The sequence below is a fragment of the Gnatocerus cornutus genome, chromosome 5, assembly GCF_029298725.1.
Source record: "Gnatocerus cornutus isolate USDA-ARS CGAHR chromosome 5, icGnaCorn1.1, whole genome shotgun sequence".
Taxonomy (NCBI): Eukaryota; Metazoa; Arthropoda; class Insecta; order Coleoptera; family Tenebrionidae; genus Gnatocerus; species Gnatocerus cornutus.
This window is the reverse complement of record NC_142237.1, coordinates 11,790,321-11,812,865: the sequence shown is the minus strand read 5'-3', so window position 1 is coordinate 11,812,865 and position 22,545 is coordinate 11,790,321. Positions and strand designations below refer to the sequence as shown.

The window sequence follows — 22,545 nt, the reverse complement described above, 5'->3', positions numbered from 1 at the left end:
CAATCCGTCCCTGTTGCTCAAACTTTGTCAAATTTTAACAGTTGATGTTTATTACTTTAGTACAATTCACATTCGCCAAAAGTGGCACATCTTCCCGCCCGGTACATAAAATAAAACTTGAAAAATTGAAATAAAGAAACTGATTTATTTATCTTTAGCTCTTGTAGTTACAATCGATTAATATCCAGTCACATTCCTAATCCAAGGAACATAAGGATACGTTCTTGTATATCCTGAAGGATCAGGACTCTCACAACCATTCCCGCTCACAAAACTGGATATCCCTTCATGCATTGCTTGATGTCCTTGATAGAACGTTAACAAAGGGCCCCCAATGTCCCCCTAAAACACCCTTTAAGCCAGAAGTGGTTCAATAACTAACTCACATGACAAGCTCCCTCGTTGTAACTCCCAGCAGCACAAAGCATGTTTTCGGTGATTTGATTTCCATACGTAATTTTACACTCTTCGTTTGATATCGTAGTCATTGAAACTCTTTGCAAATGATCAGCAAGTCCTGCCTGGTCTGTAAGAAACTGGTACTACAAACGTTTAATAGAACGAGATGTTACCATCGCTGACTTGTCCCCAACCGAGCGCCTGAACGGCCACGTTCGGTTTTATATTTTCCGGTGCCATCGTTGACATACTCATGGGCAAAATGTACGCTAAAAATAATACAGTAAAAAAGATTTCAACACTTTGAGATGTCTCACAAGAAAAAATAACAGGTATTCGTAGTTTAATCAAACCGATGTCGTTTTCAAGAGTTAGCGGGTTGTAATCTGGATGAACGACGTACTCTTCTGTAGCTAACTCAAGACTGGTACTGTCGGGAGACTTGATGTTTTTAGTACCCAAAAATATGGTAAATTGAGTGGCTCTGAAATCACGACTAGAAAAAGCAGAATTAATTTTAGCACCATTACCCATCCACGCATTGTCCTGCTGTTAGAATCCATTGAGAACCTAAAAGAACTCCCCCGCAGAAATAGTCACCTGATGGGGTGTGTTTATACACAGCGGCCATAAAAGCGTACTGCCCTGCTCCTACATTAGAACCACCAATGATGCGACGGTCGCTGTGGACTAAATGGGCACAAACGAGCAAGAAAAGAGACAAAATTTTCATTTTGACAGACTGAAAGGAAGTTGTCGAATGGGCTATCTCCTCGATATCTTTAAAACTATTTATTATATTGTGTCGTTTATATTTTTATTGGCTAGAAGATAGAGAAACTCTTAATTTTAAACAAGTGCCCCCTTTAAACAAAGAAATTTGTTGGTGCAATTTCCAAATTATGTGCTCTGATTGCTATCGAAACGCGCGTCAGCATTTTTTGACGAAATTCGGTGTTTAGGAATAAATTGTATTTTTAAAGTTTAATTAGTCTAATCAGGAAAGGAGTTTGTAAGTTTTCCAGTGGAATACATTTGGGAAATACTAATAAAACTCATATTATAAACCTTCTAACATCTTTACGTCTGAAGTCAATACATTAGCAGATTAAGAAGATGTCACATTATGAATCCAAGCATAATACGGATTTACTCTGGTATACCCTGATGGATTGGTACTTTCGCATCCGTTTCCACTTATGAAACTTGAAACGCCAACAAGAACAAAGTGCTTTCCTAAAGTTGTAATCAGACCACTTCCATTATCTCCCTGCAAAAACGAAAACTTTATTTTCTAAAGAACTTCGCTTTGGATTACTAACAGTGCACGTTCCTTCGTTATAATTCCCATTCACACAAACCATATTATCAGTGATTTGATCACCGTAAAAAATTCGGCATTCTTCATTACTGATGGTGGTTAACCCCACGTACACCAGTTCGTTGCTCAGCTCCGGATCGTCTTAAAAGTACAAAGTTGAAGACAAAAAAATCGTTAATTGGTACTTACCATCACTGGTTTGACCCCAACCTAAAACCTCCACCCAGGAATTATCCGGTAAGTCGTACTTTTCGATTTCGACAGTCTGGATGTAATCTAAAAAAACAATGGGCGTTTCATGAAAGTACCCTCAGAAGTACGTACCCACCATTGTACTCCACAGGCAGCCGAAGATGGATCAACCCAATATCATTATCTATAGTCTCTGGATTAAAATCTGGATGTAAAACGTACGTAGACGACGCAAGAATCAGACGATTAACATCGTCAGACTCCAGATGATTAGACCCAAGTTGGATGGTAAAAAGAACGGCACTAAAAAAAAGTTCTTATGTTTCGTACAACTAGAATTGATAGGTACTTGTAGACACAGTGCCCAGAAGTGGACGTCCAAACAAGGTACCACCGCAGAAAAATTTGCTGTCTTTGGTTTGGACGTGGATGGCGGCGGCGTATGGAAACTGACCGGCGTTAGCAGGTTTTCCTCCAATAATGCGAGCTATGTCTAAAACAACTTAAAGTCACTTAGTACTGATGGTACTAAAGATGCTTACCATGAGTGGTAACGGTACCAACAAATATAGACAACCCAGCAAATGTTAAAAACACAGGTAAAAAGATCATTTTAACGAGTATTTTTCGGTTTTGAGCTGGAAATATTGTTGTTTATAAAGCCGAAAACGATTAGTTTTATGGTGCTTATAATTCAACCAATCGATAAATGTCAATAAGTAATACGTTCAATAATTCGTGTTTTTTTTCCAACTTGTTTACTTCGTTAAAATGTCCCATTTGTGCCTGTTTTCAACATTTATGGTCCTTGGTACTTTAGCCACTCATGGTAAGCATCTTTAAGACTATCAAACGTTCAATGGGCGTATTTTCTTCAGACCCATCTACTCGTGTCATTGGAGGAAGACCAGCTTTCGAGGGTCAATTCCCGTTTGCCGCCGCCATCCACGTCCAAACTAAAGACAGCAGATTTTTCTGTGGTGGTACCTTGTTTGGTCCTGAGTGGATTATAACTTCTGGACACTGCGTTTACAAGTATTAATTCGTTTTGGTTGTACGAAAACTTTAAATTAGTTTTTAGCGCTCTTATTTTTACCGTTCAACTTGGTTCAAACTATTTAGAATCTGAAGATGTTAATCGTCTGACTCTTGCGTCGTCTACGTATGTTTTGCATCCCGATTTTAATCCTGAGACGATTGAAAATGATGTTGGGATGATCCGTCTTCGGATGCCTGTGGTTTACAATGGTAGGTACGAGTAGTTCGATTTTACTTTTATCCTATTTTTCCTAGATTACATCAAAACTGTCCAAATAGAAAAATACGATTTACCAGATAACTTTTACGTGCTCGTTATGGGTTGGGGACAAACCAGTGATGGTACGACTGTACTAAACAAAAATTGAATACTTTTTAAACTGTATACTTTTTCTTAAGACTATCCCGAGCTGAGCAACGAACTGGTTTATGTTGCTTTGACCACCATCAGTAATGAAGAATGTCAAGGATTTTACGGCGATCAAATCACCGATTACATGGTTTGTGTGAATGGTAATTTTAACGAAGGAACATGTACTGTAAGTAATTTAAAATTAAGTTTTAAAAATATAATGTTTGGTTTGTTTTAAAGGGCGATAATGGAAGTGGTTTAGTGATGACTTTAGGAAAATATTATGTTCTTGTGGGCGTTTCGAGTTTTATAAGTGGAAACGGATGCGAAAGTACCAATCCATCAGGGTATACGAGGATAAATCCATATTATGATTGGATTAATAATGTTACTTCTTCAAAAGTTGGCAAATAAAAACAAACATAATAGTTATGTGACAAAAATGTAGCAACTTTAGCTGCCTTTGTATTTGTTGTAGTTTCGAAGATATCAAGCATTAAAAATTTCGAAACTAAAAATTCACTTTCCAAAACTTAACTCAGTTGTTTTTTGTCGAATATAAATCTTGAGCTAAAATTTGGAATCTGCGCAAAACTCTACGTACAATGAGCTAAATAACGCAAGTTTACTCCAAAAAATAAGAAAGATATCGACCACAGAAATTTACTTTTAATCCAGAAGTTTCATTTGAGAAAATCAAATCATCGACTTTTTGTACAATTTTTGGTTATTTTTAAATTCAAACATTTTCACACCTTTTAATGATTTCGCTTAGACCGGTAGTGTGCCACCTGTTGATAAACTGAAGAAATAATTTTCAGCCTTAGTACAAAAAGTGCCGTTTTTGCCTTACTTTCTATCAAAAAAATTAACGAATTTTCACATTTAATTAAAAATCCCATTGAACCAAACTCTGATTTTTAGCTCTATCGGTTTCCCAGCCCGTTGATAAGATAAGTAATTTGTATAGAAGAATTTATTTTGGAGATTTCTCAAAAGTGTGTTAGTAAAAGACAAACACCGAGATAAAAATGAAATCTCTGATCGTCTTCGCTCTATTTTTAGCCGGTGCCTGGTGCTCCACCATTCAAAAAGTACGTTTTTACAAAATTTTCCCTTCAATACAATTTTTTATTTCAGAGAGAACTTTACAATTTGTGGAAGAGTACAGGTACCAAAACTCTACCACTGTTTCGTTTACAAAATTTTTACAGGTCCAAGAATCATCGGTGGTAACCCAGCCGAAGACGGCGAGTTCCCTTACGTGGCCGCAATCTGGAAAACAACGGAAATCGGCAAATATTTCTGCAGCGGTGCTGTTATCGACCGAAAATGGATTCTAACAGCAGCGAGTTGTGTCCAAAAGTAAGTACTCTTCTGGCAAAATTCCTCTTCACGATTTCTTTAAGTGCAACGTCGTTTTCAATCCAACTGGGAGCTGTAAGTTTATCCAGCACCGACATTAACAGAGTGAATGCCACAGCCACGAAATTCGAAATCAGCCCCGATTTTAATCCAAACACTTTGGAGAATAATATTGGATTGATCAACCTCGATGATGAACTGAAATTCAACGGTAATTTTAAACGATCGTGGAAATTTAAATCAAATTAAAGAGTTTCTTTAGACTATGTGAACACCATTGCTTTACCCTCGGCGGCTTTAGAAGACAACACCGATCTAATTTCAACAGGATGGGGCCAAACTGACGATTGTAATAAATTCGGTTTTACATCTCCACATTTCTGTAATTTTCTTGTAGTTCATTCGGGTCCTGTTGATGTTCTCCGCAAAGTCGAGGTGGTGTCTCTACCCAACCAACATTGCAAAAATATTTATGGTACCCAAATTACTGATAGTATGGTCTGCGCGATGGGTCTATACAACGAAGGAACCTGCATCGTAAATTATAAAAATTGGTACTTTTAAAAAACTCTAGTCTCTTTTTATTTTAGGGTGATATGGGTGGCCCCCTTGTCGAAATAGTGAATGACACAGCTACTGTTGTGGCCGTTGCAAGTTTTCTAAGCTTTAATGGTTGTGAGAGCTTGGATCCTTCTGGGTTTGAACGAACGTTCGGTTATTTGGACTGGATAAATGGCGTAATAAGTGGATAATTGGATAATTTTCAACGTGAATCTGTAATTTGATAGTGAATTAAAGGCAATCAATCATTGTTGTAACTTATATTGTGGACGTGAGTTGTTAATCGATTTTATCTTTTTACGAGTTTATTTTGTTACCACCTGAGATAAGGTGGTATCAAAGAATTAAAAAAATTGGTACTTATGATAGTATAACCAGTCTTTGTATTAAATTTTTTATTGATGAAGGCGGAAAAAGCTTATCTCCAATGGTTTTCGAGTGATTTTTTTATGTAGTTTTACACAATGAGCGCATGAAGATTAAACAATAATCTTTCTATTTAAATCAAAATTATCCTATAAAAAATTAAGTTGATTATTTTACACAAATCAATTAAATAAAGTTACAAAGAAAAATAGATATTTATTAAATAAGAGTGTAAGGACGCAAATTATTCACGACAAAAATCAGTTATTCTTGAGATCGTAGATCGAGAGAATAGGATTTTTGGAGTGAATAATTTGTCCTTACACTCGAATATAATACGAGATTTTATCCAAAGCCTCTGTTGGTTGCAATTAAGGCATTAAAAGAATTGACAGAAGTGACAGCAGTGACAAATTTTTAGCGTTTAGAAAGCCATGCTTGCATTGTTGTCATGGAAATGTGGTATAATTTTCTTTAAAGTGTTTAGAGAGTAAAAGAGTACTTTATTTGTCTAAAATGAGTGAATAAAGTACTACTTTATTAGTACATTTTGGATAAATATTATTAATTGTTTGCCTTATGAGATAATTAAATTATGATTAAAATTTAACGTTTGATTCAAAAGTTCACTGATGGCCTAAAGTAACTGATATTTTTTATTAGTTTGAGTATTGATTTTCTTTTACTTTTGAATGTATATCGACATCAGCATCTTTTAATTTATTGCCTACTCAATATTAGTAGTTCTGCTAATCTAATAAATCATAAAAAACGACTAAGATGCTGGCACTTATTAACGCTTGTTAATTTTTTCCGCAAAGATAACATGTATAAAAAAAATGTCTTATCACAGGTGTCCCAGGATGTTCGCACTTCCGTTTGAAAATTGGGAATTTAATCATTGTCAATGTCCACCATAATTAAATTAAAGTGTAACAAAAATTTTAATTTCTAATATACAGGGTCCGGCAACACTTGTGTCCACCCCCAAAATCGTCTTTAATTTTAAAGTTGCAATTTTGAAAATTTGCATACGCTCATAGTTGACAAAGCTCTAGAAGCTGACGCAAAAATTTGTTTTTCGTCACGGTTTGGTTGGCGTCGCGACGCCTAAGAAGTATAATTTTTAGCCATTTTTAAGTTTTTGCGGAAATATTCGCGAATTCAATTTTTTTTCAACATAACTGCGATACAAATATCTGAGTTTTATTTCAAATCTGATGCAAATTGAGTTTAAAATTTGCGAAAAAAACGTTGTTTTATCAAGTTAGTTTTCAAATTTATGACAGCGCAGGGGCAAACTACGTCTACACCAAAATTTCACAAGTCACTTCATTCACTCTTATAAAGGTTAATTTTGATTAACAGGGGCATGTTGCACTTTATGGACACCAGAAATCGTTAATTAACATCGAAAAAGCGACAATTTCACCAAGTAAGACTTTTGTTACAATCTAAAGCGAGCCAAAGGATCGATGTCATTTGTGACACAAGATGCTGACAAATGGGTGTAAACGTAGTTCCCAACTTTGACGTAATGAAATTGGAAACTAACTTGATAAAACAGCATTTTTTCTCAAATTTTGAAGACAATTTGCACTGAATCTAAAATAACAACTGAGATATTTTTAACATATTTATATTAAAAAAAAAAAAAAATTAGGGGTTGATATCTCAAACCCTCACAATTAACTAAAAATTACATTTTTAAGGCGTCGCGACGCCAAAACTATCAATGATAAAAAACAAATTTTTGCGTCAGCTTCTAGAGCTTTGTCAACTGTGAGCGTATGCAAATTTTTAAAATTTTATCTTTAAAGTTAAAGACGATTTTGGGGGTGGACACAAGTGTTGCCGGACCCTGTATAAATTTGAGCTTTGGCACACTTAATAAACAGTACAGGCTGAAGAAACGTGTCAAATTCTGTTTTTTCGTGAAATTTGGCACACTTAATAACTATTTTGTAGTTAGTAAGCGTGCCAAATCTTGTAGTTGCAGACCAAGAAACAACGGAGTTATTATGAGCACTCGGAAAAAAATGAAGAAATTTTTTCACGTCAGTAAAAAAATATTTTTGTAAAATCTCTAATTTTGTATCAACAGATTTGAGCTTTAGCACACTTAATATGCACTTCATCCTCATCAAGCATGCCAGATTTGGTAATGAAAGATTCAGCGGCACCTGAATTATGGTACTCAGAGTGATATATTGAAAAGTCTGCACTCTCGCTTATCTTATAATTAAGACATTCAAAATCTCTAATTTTTGATCAACAATTTTGAAATTTGGCATACATAATAAACATCTCATTCTTAACAAGTAGGTACGCGAAATTTTGTAATTACAGACCAAGATATATCGGCGTTATGGCACAAATTTCAAATGCTTAATTTATAAAATTTTTGATAACCATTTTTGAGTTTTGATAACCATTTTAAAATTAGTTACTGTGCCAAATTTTATAGCAAAAAATCAAAAAACACCAAAAAATTACCCAAAGAGATGCAATTTTAATTTTTATAAATCTCTTTTAATTCATTCATCAAATTTTGTTTTTTTTTGTATTCTAGATTCTCCATTACTTCTGTGAGCAAAATCTATAGGCGTTTTTTTGTTTTTTTTTATCACGTTTCTTCGTATTTTTTAGGGACTGCTTTACTTTAAACTGTATTTTTCTTGTACTTCTTTGAATCGTAGATACGCAGATATCCGATATTTTAATAAATATAAATTCTCATATTCAACAATTTTTAAAATTATTTAATTATCTCTGACTAAACAAACAGTGAGTAGTTTTAAAACTCTTTATACATGTAAATACTCCTCATTTATTTTGAATACCGCATTTCAAGGTCATAATTTGTGAAAATTGTGGAACTCTACGGCAAATTTGAGAAGATTTATCCATTGAATTGAACATAAACGAGTACTGGAACACCCAAAGATCTGTTCGTGATTGTTTTCAATACATAAATCCTCTTAAATTTGTCGTAAAGCTCCTCAACTGTCACAAATTATGACCTTGAAATGCGGTATTCAAAATAAATGAGGTATATAAGAGAAATGTAATTTTAAAAATTAGAACTGCAATTTGTTAAAAACCTTTACGACTTTCCCAGTTAGTTTTCATTCGTACAAAATAATGCAAGAATACCTACTCGTACTAATAAGTGTACTTGAACTGAGTGCAGGTACTAAAAAAACACGCGATCAATTGATGCACACAATAAAAAAAAAATCTGGGCCATTCCCAAAGGTCTAAACATTTATCACGAATTCATCAAATTTCATTAATGAACCACGTTGATAAGATTTTTTTTCGCCAAGGCTCTGATAATCTCAATTTTTTTACTTGGGCAATTCCAAATCTTATCTGATTAATCCACGGAAACACCTCATTAACGCTACAATAAAACCAAAAATCGACCGGACGCACCCGCCATTTGAAACCTGAACTTAAGATGAAACTCATTATTGCCGCAGTGCTCTTTGTCTCAGTTGCTTGTGCAGCTAAACCAGGTCTTTATTTTTATTAAAAAAAAGGAGTGTTAATTTAAAGTTTGATATTTTAGGTGCTCGCATCATTGGAGGACGCGAAGCCAACGCTGGCGAATTTCCCTTCACTGTAGCAATTTACAAGCAAACCGCCGCAGGCAACTACTTCTGCGCCGGAGCTTTGCTAAATCACGACTGGGTTATAACTGCAGGGAGCTGTGTTGCAAAGTAATTATTGAACTTAATCGATTGAGATTAATTGGAATTTTCAGTGCGGTCTTATTCCAACTTCGCATTGGCGCGAATAATTTGGAATCGAGTTCTGCTTTGAGACTCGCCACTGATACTTACGTGCTACACCCGGATTATGATCCTCTCACTTTTCAGAATGATCTTGGATTGATTAAACTTCGTCTCTCCATCTCGTACACAGGTAAATCGTTTAGTAAAACGACTAAAGAGTCATGAAGAAATTTCAGATTATATTCAACCTCTTGCATTTCCGAGCAGAGAGATCCAAGGATATGCTGTGGTGAGCGCGGTGGGATGGGGCCAAATCGGTGATGGTAAAACAATATTTTTAAGTAAGTTTAGGAAATATTAATCTTCTTCCTCTTTGTAGAAACTCCTGGTCTTACCAATGATCTGCAAACTGTTACTCTCACAGCGCTTTCGAACGAAGAGTGCAAACTTGTCTTCGGTAATCAAATTACTGATAACATGGTTTGTGTTGATGGTAACTACAATCAAGGAACATGCTTGGTGGGTTTTATCACAAATAAATATATTTTTTTTAATTTTGCTTGAAGGGTGATACTGGAGGACCATTGATTCAGTACGTTAATGGACATATGGCAACTATTGTTGGAGTTTCTAGTTTCATTAGTGGAAACGGATGCGAGAGCACTGATCCTTCTGGGTACACGAGGATGTTCCCATATCTTGACTGGGTTCAGAACGCTACTGCGGAAAGTTAATGTAAAGAGAAAATAAACTGATTTTAATGAAATTTTTATTTTGCTATAACCCATTTGCAATTGCAACAATAATTAGTAAATAAATTTGTGTACTTCTTTAAATAACTGATGATACAGCTAACTATTTGAAATCAAATTTTATCCTAAAATGAAGTTTTTCTTCTTAGATTGATCCTCAAAACTTTCATAAACTTCAAAATTCCGGAATCCCATAAGTCAAAATTCAATATTCAAAATTTTGATCGCCCGTAACTTAGTTATTTGTGGGCCGATCTTAGAAAATTTTATTTTTTAGGATGTTACGTGAAATTCTGCGTAAAATGAGCACCAATACGTTAAGGATGCGTGCTTCATAAATAAGCGAAATAGCAACCGAATCTGAAAAAGAGACAACAAGACACCTAATTTCTACATTGAAAAAATAAAAATTTTGAATTCAAACTATCTAAAATCGATTTCTAAGGTAAAAAATTGCAAGATATCGAGAAAAATCGTTTTCGAGTTTCCAAAATTTTGCCTCTCTTGCGACAACCCCAAATTTCAAAAAATATTTTTGAATTTAGCGCGAAATTTTGCGTTAAATAAGCCTATATAGCTCAAATTTCCTTAACAAATAAATAAGATATCGACCGAATTACATTTTCAGAGGGTGATTTTAGGGTCATTTTCAAGACGCTGTTTCAAAGCGAAAACTGCATTTATTTTTATTGAATTATACAGGGTCTATCAGAACTAGCGGACCAAAATGAAACGATGTATTCACAATCTTCTGGGAATAATTGGAAAAATGTTTAAAAAAATCCATCTTTAATAGTGATCAGAAAATGAACAATTTAAACTAACCAATCGTGTTGCTGATGTTAAGTTACCTGAAAATTAGCTTTTCCTGCTTTATTTGTAACTATGGATGCATCTTAAATATTTTTGCATTGTTGTTACACTGACGTAATTTTTTAGGTGACGTCTTCTCATAAAAATTGACAAGTTTATTTTAAGACCAACAAAATGAAATAATAAACTCAAACTTTAAAATTAACAGAATCCGAAAAACAGATTAGTAAATGAATACAGAAATAACAAAAATGAATGAATTAGCGGTATAAATTTGAAAAAATAGGTAAATAGTTTTTAAAGTAAATGTTCAAAATTTCTTCCTTCCACTTGAATGCACAGAGCAGCTCTTCTCAGTAGACTTGCCCTAGCATTACTGACCATTTCAGCTGTTATTGAAGCAAATGCTTCTTGAATGCGGTTTCTTAACACGTTAATATTTTCAGGCATATTTCGGTACACCAAATTCTTGACGTGTCCCCAAAGGAAAAAATCTAAGGGCGTAAGGTCTGGCGACCTGGGGGGCCAACGCCTTGGGCCTCCGCGGCCTATCCATGCATTAGGAAATCTAACATCTAAATGGTTCCTAGTTACATTTGCAAAATGTGCTGGGCATCCATCATGTTGGAACCAAATATTGTTAATGTCAACATTTCTTAATCTTTGTAGAGGAATATTGTCTAGCAGCATGTCCAAATCATCAACTAAAAAATTTGTATAAATTTGGCCGTTGAGTCTGGCGGGAAATTCGTACGGGCCAACCTGAAAGAATGTGATGTTTTATAATTGCGTATAACTTGTTCTCAAAACAATTTACTATGGCGTTCCCAAAAATTCCAGCCCAAAGATTGACAGAAAATCTTTGCTGGGGATTACTTTGCCTGAAGACGTGCGGATTATCTCGCCCCCAAACATGAAAATTTCTTTGATTGAAAAATCCATCTTTTTGAAAGCAAGATTCGTCTGTAAACAATATGCTTTTGACGAAGTTCTCATTTGCTTCATGTTCCCGCAGAAGCCAAGTACAAAACTCCACTCTTAGAGGATAATCTTCCGGCGTAAGACATTGCACTTTAGTATAATGAAATGGGTGCATTCGTTCGTCTTTAAGAATACGTTGAACAGAAGAGGTGGACATTTCAAGATTTCTGGCCACAATACTAATGCCCGTTTCAGGTTCCTCTTCAAAAATCTCAATAACCGCTTCCTCGTTGTCCACGGTTCTCGCAGTTCTTGGGGCACCCCCAACCTCCCTTCTGCATACTTTTAAATTACCAGATTCTCTTCCTCTCTGTACTAATCTTAAAATAACATTTAGGCTAGGCTGTTCCCTATTTGGAAAACGAAGTGCGTATTGCTGGATAGTAGCTGTTGCACTGCGATTACACTCTCCATACAACAAGACCATATCAAAATATTCTTCCGGGGTAAACATAATTAATTATTAAATACAATGAAACCACAAATCAACGTTTGGAATGACTGTCTAATTGTCAGAAATACTTTGTTATGACATAACAGTCAATTATTTTTTGCAACAATTAAATAGGTTTCTATGGTAAAAAATATATGTTTTAAGGTAATTTTACATCTACAACACGATTGGTCAATTAAAACCGTTCTTATTTTAAAAGCCAACAAGAATGGATTTTTTTAAACAATTTTCTCTTTATCTGCAGAAGATCATTTATCCATGGGATGATTTTGGTCCGCCAGTTCTGATAGACCCTGTATATCGATCAAAAGAGCAGCTCGAGATATATCAACTGGCCAAAACTCAGATCGATCGGCCAAATAGTTTATGAGGGGCGATCAAAAACCAAAAATTTGAAAAATTTTCATCGATTGCGTCGCAAAGTTTTTTGCCCAGAAAATCGACCATCAAATTTTCGACTTTTGAGAGCGAATTCTAAAGTAAAATGACCCGAGAAAAACGATGGTAAAAACCGTTTGTCAAAATCCTTTGTAGTTTCGGAGATGTTGAGCTTTGAAAATTTTCCAACTCTCAAAATTCAATATCCGAAACTTTGAACGGCCATAACTCAGTTATTTGTTGCCGTACGTCAATTTTTGGCCCGGATTTGTAATCTGCACAAAATTATGCGAAAAATAAGCTATAATAACGCAAAAATAAAGCGAGATATCTACCGCAGAAATTTGACATAGTTTTATTCGATGAAATAAAAATCAAATAAAAATCTGAAAACTTTAAAACCTGAAAACTCAAATTTGAACAGCAGGAATTATTATTTAAAATCTTTCCAATCTCTAAAGCAGAAAACATGTTTGTAATTCAACTTCTGTTGTTTCAAAATATTTGTTTTTTTCTCTTAATCTTATTGAAAGCTCTTGCGACACGTTTAATGATACAATAATTGTTATACATTTTTTGAAGAACTCAACCTTTGATATAATAACGGATATAAAACTCAAAACTCAACTATAAATAAATATAAAAGTTGCGACATAGGTGCCGAGCCAGTCTGATCTCTTTCAAAAGGATTATCGTAAGTCCTTTATTTTTCGGCCTTATCTTCTTCGTCTTTATTCTTCAAGTAGCTACAGTAAGTTAATAAATATTTTTAACTCAGTTGTAAAATTTATTGATTCAAATTCAATTTTATCTACACCCACCATAAAAGTAAAACAATTATTTTACACCGCAAGGATGAGTAAAGCTTCTTAATTTTAGACTGACAATCATAAAGAAATAAAAAGATTATAATTATAAAAATAAGTCAATATAAAAAATCTTTACCGTTTTAATTTCCGTCGTAATGCATCAGTCAAATTTTATTTTTTTTTAATTATGTTGGTATTGCCGACAAAGATAAAGCGCAGACGCACCGATCATCTATTCGTCATTTTGAGCAAAGACAGTGGCGTCGAATCAAATTGAGACAAGTTTTACTCGCTTATAATAATGGTGTTGTCAAATCAGAAGTTATAATTGTCACTTTAATGTCAATAAGAGTGAAATATCGTAACTTTAGCCGAAAATAAAATTTTACACTTGCGCCGCCTTTGGCGGGGGTTTTTCACTGTCATTGTTGGTAGCTTTGAAATGTCGAAAAATAGTAAAAGACCACTCCAAAGTCTCAAGAATTTTAGAAAATAGATCAAAACTCAACATGTATGTATTGTAAGATTTAATTAAAAATTTTTCGCTGTATAAAAACTATACATTTAATAAGTGTCGGCTGTGGTAAGATTTTGAATCCATTCAACATAAGGACTAGTTCTTGTATATCCTGATGGATCGGTGCTCTCACAACCATTTCCACTGATAAAAGTGGCCACTCCTACATGGTAGACCAAAGAACTGCCACCGTACTGAATAAGAGGAGCGCCAAGATCACCCTAAAATAAAATTATTTTACTCCAATTCCAAGAAATCTTACACTGACTTACTCTGCAGATGCCTTCATTGTAGTTTCCATCGACACAAACCATGCTTTCGGTAATTTGGTTTCCGAAAGATAATCTGCATTCTTCGTTGGTGAGAGTCACCAAGTAGACGTAGTTAAGATCATCGACTAGTCCGGCAGTTTCTAAAATTCCGAGAATTTTAAGAAAAGAACTAAGAAAATTGGTTATTTATTACGTACCATCGCTAGTTTGTCCCCATCCGAACGTTACAACGGAAGAACCAGAAGGAATAGCGGTACCTGAGACCACATTGATAGGTCTAATGTAATCTGCGTGAAAAAAACTAAATAAAAATCGCTCTAATCTTTGGGTTATATACCGGTGAAGGTAACAGGAAGACGCAACTTGATCAACCCAATATCGTTATCCAAAGTAACAGGATCAAAGTCAGGATGCAAGTAGTACGTGTCAGTAGCCAACCTCTGCGCATTCGGGTCATTGGAGCTCAAACTATTTGATCCAATACGAATGGTGAAGAGAACACCACTGAAAACAAACAAATTAGCCGTTAAAAAACACCCAAAAGGCGAATTTACTTGACCACGCAGGTTCCAGCAGTCAGAATCCATTGATTGTTGATTAGAGCACCACTGCAGAAGTACGTACCGGCATTTGTGCTTTTATAAATAGCCGCAGCGAATGGGAATTGGGCAGCTTTCGCAATGTCGCCTCCAATAATGCGAGACTCTGAAAACGTCTCTAATTAGATGAAAACTAATCGGAAATCAATAATCTTACTAATTGCTTGACTGCCAAGTGCCGAGAGGCACAAAATGAGTACTGCAGCTTTCATCATTTTGACCAGGATTGGATGAGGTGCTTCAATGGGGTATTATATAGAAATCCCATTGTGTAATGATGCAATTAATCATTCTTATCAGAGATCCTTCTTTGAAGGATGTTTTGTATTCGCGTAATGTAAAAGAATTAAGATAAGAAAGTTTATGATTTCTTGCTTATTGCGGCGCAATTCAGTTTGGTTTGAATTAGGTAGTGGACGCTAAAATAATTCAATCACGTGACGTTTCGTCGTCAACTGTAAAAACTCGAAGATAAAATCGTTTATTGGATATTTTAACGTCGAAAAAAATTTTGTTTCTAACTGAGTACTAATTTAATTTTTTCAGAATTCTTTGAATCTCATTTCTGTCTTATCAAGATCTGAATCCCACTTCTAATCTTTCTGTTACTTTGGCAGGAAATCAGCAATCATTTTCGGTCACATGAAAAATTGTGATTCGTGTTTTTGATTAGACAATTCTATTATATTTACGTCACTTCGTTTTAATTGTGTTTAATGTTAACAGATGGAAATAACCTGAATAAGGTGAACAGCTGATCCTTTCATTCATTTTGTATCAAACGCGTGACTGTTGATATCACCGGAAATGAGGTTTTTCAAAGTTTGTATACAAAGATCGGATCAATAAAAATGACCTTCTATAAAAAAAATTAAGCCTACAAACAATACGTTTCAAGTTATTTCCACTTATTGTCAGTCTTGTCTTGTTGTTGCCGAAAAAGTTCCGAAAGATAATAAAATCTTGATGCAATAAGTATGAAGTGTTAAACAATACGTTGATTGAGGTGCCAGTACTATTATTTTATCACTTTGTTATAAATTAGACCGCTGATGACAATTTCTAGAAGCTGCTGACTCATTTTTTGTTCCCTTTGTAACGTTTTCGTCTGAATTTAACTGATTATTTATTGTTCTTTAAATAAATAAATAATGCTGCAAACCGTTTCTTTAAATCTGTCGTAATTTCGAAGATAGACATTTCGAGACTGAAAATTTACTTTCCAAAACTTTAATCGGCAATAGCTCAGTTGGTTGTTGTCGTAACTGGATTTTAGGCCAGGATTTGGAATCTGCGCAAAATTCTGCGTAAAATGAGCTAAAAATGCAAGTTTACTCCAAGAAATAAGCGAGATATTGATTACACAAGTTTGGCATAGTTTTAGTCATGAATTTTTGCGAAAAACTGCAACTTTCGACTTTTGAAAAATCTAATAACTATTTTTTTATGTAAAAAATCGCAAGAAGAACGATGTCGCAAACTGCATCTTAATATCTGTAATAGTTTCCGAGAAATCGAGCACGAATTGTTTCGAACCTTCAAAATTTTGGCCCTCTGGCGACAGCCCAATAATTCAAACGGCCATAACTCAGTTATTTGTTGTCGTACATTAACATTCTCCCGGTTTTAAAATCAGCGTGACATTCTGCGTAAAATGAGCCCAAATAAGTTAAGTTTGCTTCAAAAATAAACGAGAAATCGATCAAAGTAAATCCAGCGTTAATAAAAATTAAAAACCAAAGTGGAAGTTATGAAATTTAATTAAGTTGGGACAATATTCCTTTACGACATAAAATGATTTTATTGATTTGATAACAACTTAATTTTTACGGCTACCTATCTCCAAAAAAAGTCATAAAAAGTGTTTCATAAGATCCTGGATTATAAAACGAAAATTGGGACAAATTTTATTATACCTATGGGATCAAAGTCTTTGGTTTTAATACGATTTTATACTGTATGTTCTAGTTTATCTAATCCCTTTTTAAGTAAGCTTAGCTACTTGAGATCAATTCTTAATTTGTTGTACTTATTCGCTTGTTTTTAACTTAAATGAAATAATATATGTCATTTTAAATATCATAACTCTAAAAACCATTAAATTGTTACTGCTATTGTTGAATTTTGAAAACCAAAATTACGTACGATTTTCTTTTTAATTGCTATTTTTTTAGGCAACTCTTCATACATATCAGTTTTGGGTTTTCTTTATCTCAATTATTTTTGAAGTGTTGGCACAATGTTGGACACGAAGTTTCTCAAATAAGCTTTTAATTCAAGCTCAAGATGGCCAATTGCTTCTTTAATTATGAAAATTCTCATAATTTTAATAATATTTATTGTTTATTGCCTAGTTTCATAAACTAACTTGTAAAAACCCGGCGCATCCACCATTATTTTTCAGACCACGGCGATAAAATTTCATTCATTAAACAATTTTAAATATGACAATTCGATTTTTCTAATCCTTTTAAAAGTACTGTTAGCATTAAATTTTGCAATATAAAAAACTTTTATTAAGAAAGCTTTAGAAAATTTACTCTTCCATTTTGTGTTTCTTTCAGAGTAAAATTTTTACACAAAAATAATTTATAGAATCTTTTCCCCTATAAGATTCTATTAGTTGGCTCCATGGGTAACATTCATAATCCACTCCACATAAGGCGCAGTTCTAGTAAACCCAGAAGGATCCGTACTCTCGCAACCTCTTGAACTAATAAAGCTTGAAACACCCACAAGATACGTCAGAAGAATTCCTCTTTGCAATAATGGCCCTCCAAGGTCTCCCTAAAATTCAATTCAATAAAACACTACTGTGTTTGATCTGCAACTCTCAGCAAACCTACCGCACAAGTACCTTCATTGTAATTACCATCAACACAAACCATACCATCCTTGACCTGACTACCAAAAATAAGTCTGCATTCTTCGTTACTTAGAGTTACCAGAGACACATAGTTAAGGCTGTCGCTTAAACCAGCTTGTGCTAAAGTTTAAAGAAATTTTATTAAACTTATTGATTATTAAATTATCGATTGTTTTACAGTCACTAGTTTGGCCCCAACCGACTGTTGACACCGACGTGCCGCCTGGAAGATCAGCGGCGGATATCAGATTTACCGGACTAATGTAATCTAAATAAAAAAAATATTATCATTACTGAATAAATAGAGTATGAGAAGAATTAGAATCACCAGTGTATGTAACAGGTTCCCGCAAAGTAATAACACCAATATCATGTTCCGAAGTCTCTGGATTAAAATCAGGGTGTACAATATACCTATCAGTCGCTAAACGAAGCGCATTTGCATCATTCAGTTGGTTTGACCCCAATCCAATTGTAAACAAAACGCCACTAAAATAAACAAATCAGTTTTCATAAGTTATTCGGACTTATTTGAAATTACTCTGATACACATCGCGCGGATGTTAAGATCCACTGATTACCAATAAGAGTCCCACCGCAAAAATAAGTACCAGAAGTTGTCTGTGTGTAGATTGAAGCGACGAAAGGGAATTGACCGGCGTTGGCGACGTCTCCTCCAATTATTCGTCCTCCTTAAACAAATGATAGATTTTTATTATTTTTCGTGTTTTCTTACCTCGATTTTGTGCGGCGTGGATACAAAAAATTGCGAGTGATAAAACTGTTACTGTTCGGAACATGATTTTTAAAGTTGTCGCGTATCGGCCGTTTTCTTCTGAGTAAAAAATTATTAACTTATCTGGTTTATCATTGTTATCGATGATGTGTTTAATTTTCATGTAGAGCAAAGATTTTTAATTAATTGAGATAAAGATAACGTTTTTCCTGTTATTTCTGCAAGATTTAAGTCTAAAAACATAATTATCTAAAATAGATCGAAGTTTCATTTTCGAAATTTTAAACGACCGTAATTCAGTCAATTGTTGTCGTACGTCAAATTTTGAGTAAAATGAGGTAAAATGATGCAAATTTACTCCAAAAATAACCGAAATATCCACAGCAGAAGTTTGACATACTTTTTGTAATAAATTAAACTCAGTTATTTGTTGACGAAAATTAAAACATTCTTGCGGCTTTGGATTCAGCGTAAGATTGAGATCAAATTTTATTGAGTTTGTTTAATAAATAAACGAGAGATTAACCAAAAACTGTTTTGAAAACGTTAGAAATTTGGCATAGTTTTAGTCATGAATGTTTGCGAAAATTTGCAAATTTCGACTGTAGAAGAATCAAAAAATTATTTCTTATGTAAAAAATCGCGAAAAAAACGATGGCGTAAACCGCATCTCAATATCTGAAATAGTTTCTGAGATATCGAGCACACATTGTTTTGAATCTTCAGAAATTTGGCCCTCTGGCGACAACCTAAAAATTCAAACGGCCATAACTCAGTTATTTGTTGACAAAAATTCAAAAATTCTTACGTTTTTGGATACAGCGTAACATTTTGCGTAAAATGAGACCCAAAATTTGTTGAGTTTGCTTAATAAATAAACGAGGCATTGGCCAAACGCTGTTTTAAAGAGGTCATTTTGAGGTGATTTTCAATCACTGTTTTTAAGGTGAAAACGACGTTTAATACCTTTGTGTTTACATCAGTCAAAAAAGGAGGTCGAGATCTATCTACTGGCCAAATTTGAGATCGAGCAGACAAATAGTTTACAAGCTATGGCCAAAAATTAAAAAATGAAAAATTTTCATCGATTGAGTCGGATTTTTTTTCGCGAAAAATCGACTATCGAATTTTTGGCTTTTGAGCATTTTTTCTAACGTAAAATGAGCCGAGGAAAACGATGGCGCAAACCGCATCCTCAATATCTCTAATAGTTTTCGAGATATTTAACTTTAAAAATTAAGAAATATTAGGAAAAATGAAAATTAACTATTCGAAACTTTGATCGACCATAACTCAGTTGTTTGCTGTTAGATCAGAATTTCAAACCCAGATTTGGAATCTGCGAAAAATTCTGCGTAAAATGATGTATAGTAACGCAACATTACTTTAAAAAATAAGCGAGATATTGATATCAGAAATTTGGCATAGTTTTAGTCATAGATTTTTTTTTGCGAAAAATCGACTATCGAATTTTGAGAACTTTTTCCAATGTAAAATGACCCGAGGAAAACAATGACGCAAACCGCACCTCAATATCTCTGATAGTTTTCCAGATATTTAAGTTTAAAAATTTGGAAAAGTGAAAATCAGCGGCCCGAAATTTTGCTCGGCCATAACTCAGTTATTTCTTACAGTACGTAAATTTTGAACTCAGATTTGGAATCTGCACGAAATTCTGCGTAAAATGAGCCCTAATAACGATAGTTTGCTCCAAAAATAAGTGAGTAATCGACCGAAGAAAGTTGAGAGTCTTAGTTATCAACATAAACAAAATAACGAAAGTACAACTCAAAAAGTTATTTATTAAACGTAGCTTTGTTCACCAGTGGTAACATTAACAATCCACGGCACATAAGGCGCCGTTCTGGTAAATCCAGACGGATCCGTACTCTCACATCCCCGCGAGCTAACAAAACTTGAAATTCCAACATGGTAAGTCAATAAAATTCCTTTATGGAAAAGAGGACCTCCAATATCTCCCTAAAATCCAAACCAATAAACACCTATCCCATCCAAGATTTGATTAAACGTACCAAACAAGTGCCTTGATTAAAATTACCATCGACACAAACCATGTTATCAGTTATCTGATTTCCAAAAGTCATTTTGCATTCTTCGTTACTTAAAGCTACCAACTCGACGTAATAAAGATCGTCGGTAATCCCAGCTTGTTCTGCAGAGTCAAATCAATGAAAAAAAAAAGATTTTAGTTATTTAAAGTTACCGTCACTGGTTTGGCCCCAACCCACTGTCGAAACACCGGCGCCACTTACAACTTCCACATCAGAGAGCAAACTAATGGGTCTAATATAATCTGAAAAAGCTCCAGTTCGTACTGAGAATACCTAAGAGTGATTGTTACCAGTGAAGCTGATGGGCTCTCTCAATATGATAACAGCAACGTCGTTATCTAAAGTGTTGGGGTCAAAATCAGGATGTACAATATACGAATCCGTTGCTAATTTAACAATATTGGCATCATTCAAATTGTTTGAACCTAATCCAATAGTTAGCGAAATAGCACTAAGAAAAAAAAACGAATCAATCAATTAAGTACAAGGCAAAGAATTTATATTACATACTCGACCACACATTGGGCAGCTGTTAATATCCATTGATTACCAATCAGAGTTCCAGCGCAGAAGTAATTACCATCAGTTGTCCGCTTGTGGATGGAGGCAACGAAAGGAAACTGACCGGCGTTGGCGACTTCTCCCCCAATTATCCGCCCTGTGTCACATTAAAAATTGTTTTTTTTTCGATTTCAAGATTTCTTACCATGATTTCTCGCGCTGTTTTGATAGAGTTGGGCACAGAGTACTGCCACTGCGAAGAGGAAAGTTGCCGGTTTCATGATGCACTCAAATTTGGGTCAGGAGATTACTTAGACTTTGCTGGGGATCGGGGGTTTTATATTTATTATGTAACCTTTTATTATCGATTATCTGGTATTATTTCGGTGGTAATTTAAAGAAGATTATCTTGGGATAATGATAACATTCTTATGTGAAGTGGTACTTAAATGAGGGATGTTTATAGAGGAGAGTGGAGCAGTGAAAATCTCTAAGAAAATCGTACAGAGTTTGTAGAAACTTGCGAGGTTTTCTTGCCCAAGCTTTCCTTACATTTTTTTTCGGTTGACAGAAATCATAAATTTTGTTCGGTGGTTATAAAACTTATTATAGCTTAAGGCAAAATCGAGTTATTGTTTCTAAATCCAACTTAAAGCATTTATTGTGTTCCCAAAATATGTAACTAAATTTGATACAGTTAATTATAAATAAATATGACCCAGTTTAGAAACAGAGACATTTTTATAAAAAAAAAACATGTAGAAATTATTTAGCATGTATGAACATAGAATCTAGAAGAAGAGAATTAATAAAGAATCTCCGAAATACTGAAGAGAGAATGTAAAGGGAATCCCAAGAGAACGCAAAAAGAATATAGAAAACCCCTAAATATTCTCATTTTTATTTTTTCTTCAAAAATTGCTACCTTAATAATAAAACTTATAATTCCAAGTAATATGAGATAGGTGCACTATCTTTTTTTTAATTTTCTGCTGCATCATGAATTTTTTCGTTATTAATAAAAATGATTGAAGCTTTATAAAAATGTACTTTATTGTTCCCTAAACCCTACTAATCCAATTATTAATATACCTAATACAATGTTATGATACTGTTCTAAATAAAAATATGATTGACCATGTTGTAAAACTAAAATTAGATTTTTACAAATTGGTTTTATTTTTATGATTAATAGCTTAAATCAACTAGTTTCCTTACAATTCGTAGATTGGTAGAGATAAATTGCGGCTTCGCCACTTTTTTACGAAAAAGACGTCTTTCATTTTGCGCTTTATTTTGAATAAGCACAATAATTATCAGAAAATTAACTATCTGTGTACGTTGAGCACGGATTTGGAATCTGCGTAAAATGAGCTATAATAACGCAAGTTTACTCCACAAAATAAGTGAGATATCGATTTCACAACTTTTAGTCATGAATTTTCGCGAAAAAGCCCAACT

General features: G+C 34.2%; 7 protein-coding genes and 1 pseudogene across 7 annotated transcripts; 3 read left to right on the top strand and 5 right to left on the bottom strand.

Moving 5' to 3' along the window:
* Positions 1-177: 177 nt before the first annotated feature.
* Positions 178-1,132, bottom strand: LOC148174514 (brachyurin-like). Its single transcript, XM_088036839.1, has 5 exons — positions 930-1,132; positions 717-883; positions 573-668; positions 387-526; positions 178-342 (listed from the first exon to the last, which is right to left on the bottom strand). The coding sequence occupies exons 1-5, from the start codon at positions 1,130-1,132 to the stop codon at positions 178-180; spliced, it is 771 nt and encodes a 256-aa protein (XP_087892965.1).
* A 375-nt stretch (positions 1,133-1,507) lies between these two features.
* LOC148174513 (epithelial serine protease-like) lies at positions 1,508-2,524 on the bottom strand (annotated as a pseudogene).
* A 247-nt stretch (positions 2,525-2,771) lies between these two features.
* Positions 2,772-4,185, top strand: LOC148174512 (brachyurin-like). The gene is made up of 5 exons (XM_088036837.1): positions 2,772-2,947; positions 2,994-3,160; positions 3,206-3,292; positions 3,350-3,489; positions 3,543-4,185. The coding sequence occupies exons 1-5, from the start codon at positions 2,772-2,774 to the stop codon at positions 3,714-3,716; spliced, it is 744 nt and encodes a 247-aa protein (XP_087892963.1). The 3' UTR covers positions 3,717-4,185.
* A 100-nt stretch (positions 4,186-4,285) lies between these two features.
* On the top strand, positions 4,286-5,489 carry LOC148174511 (chymotrypsin BI-like). Its single transcript, XM_088035684.1, has 7 exons — positions 4,286-4,396; positions 4,443-4,467; positions 4,517-4,667; positions 4,712-4,878; positions 4,930-5,016; positions 5,065-5,204; positions 5,258-5,489. Exons 1-7 carry the CDS (start codon positions 4,334-4,336, stop codon positions 5,417-5,419), a joined length of 795 nt encoding a protein of 264 aa, XP_087891810.1. The 5' UTR covers positions 4,286-4,333; the 3' UTR covers positions 5,420-5,489.
* Positions 5,490-9,006: 3,517 nt separating this feature from the next.
* Positions 9,007-10,100, top strand: LOC148174510 (brachyurin-like). Its single transcript, XM_088036022.1, has 6 exons — positions 9,007-9,115; positions 9,169-9,319; positions 9,364-9,524; positions 9,571-9,657; positions 9,714-9,853; positions 9,901-10,100. The coding sequence occupies exons 1-6, from the start codon at positions 9,058-9,060 to the stop codon at positions 10,066-10,068; spliced, it is 765 nt and encodes a 254-aa protein (XP_087892148.1). The 5' UTR covers positions 9,007-9,057; the 3' UTR covers positions 10,069-10,100.
* A 3,933-nt stretch (positions 10,101-14,033) lies between these two features.
* LOC148174509 (brachyurin-like) lies at positions 14,034-15,167 on the bottom strand. The gene is made up of 6 exons (XM_088037762.1): positions 15,067-15,167; positions 14,865-15,015; positions 14,648-14,814; positions 14,508-14,597; positions 14,311-14,450; positions 14,034-14,259 (listed from the first exon to the last, which is right to left on the bottom strand). Exons 1-6 carry the CDS (start codon positions 15,122-15,124, stop codon positions 14,086-14,088), a joined length of 780 nt encoding a protein of 259 aa, XP_087893888.1. The 5' UTR covers positions 15,125-15,167; the 3' UTR covers positions 14,034-14,085.
* A 2,235-nt stretch (positions 15,168-17,402) lies between these two features.
* Positions 17,403-18,626, bottom strand: LOC148174508 (brachyurin-like). The gene is made up of 6 exons (XM_088037763.1): positions 18,512-18,626; positions 18,317-18,467; positions 18,104-18,264; positions 17,954-18,043; positions 17,756-17,895; positions 17,403-17,696 (listed from the first exon to the last, which is right to left on the bottom strand). The coding sequence occupies exons 1-6, from the start codon at positions 18,573-18,575 to the stop codon at positions 17,529-17,531; spliced, it is 774 nt and encodes a 257-aa protein (XP_087893889.1). The 5' UTR covers positions 18,576-18,626; the 3' UTR covers positions 17,403-17,528.
* Positions 18,627-18,756: 130 nt separating this feature from the next.
* LOC148174507 (brachyurin-like) lies at positions 18,757-21,365 on the bottom strand. The gene is made up of 13 exons (XM_088036836.1): positions 21,290-21,365; positions 21,094-21,241; positions 20,874-21,034; positions 20,736-20,825; positions 20,545-20,684; positions 20,321-20,491; positions 20,211-20,261; positions 19,838-19,850; positions 19,478-19,518; positions 19,392-19,408; positions 19,220-19,260; positions 18,802-18,910; positions 18,757-18,760 (listed from the first exon to the last, which is right to left on the bottom strand). Exons 1-13 carry the CDS (start codon positions 21,363-21,365, stop codon positions 18,757-18,759), a joined length of 1,062 nt encoding a protein of 353 aa, XP_087892962.1.
* Positions 21,366-22,545: the final 1,180 nt, after the last annotated feature.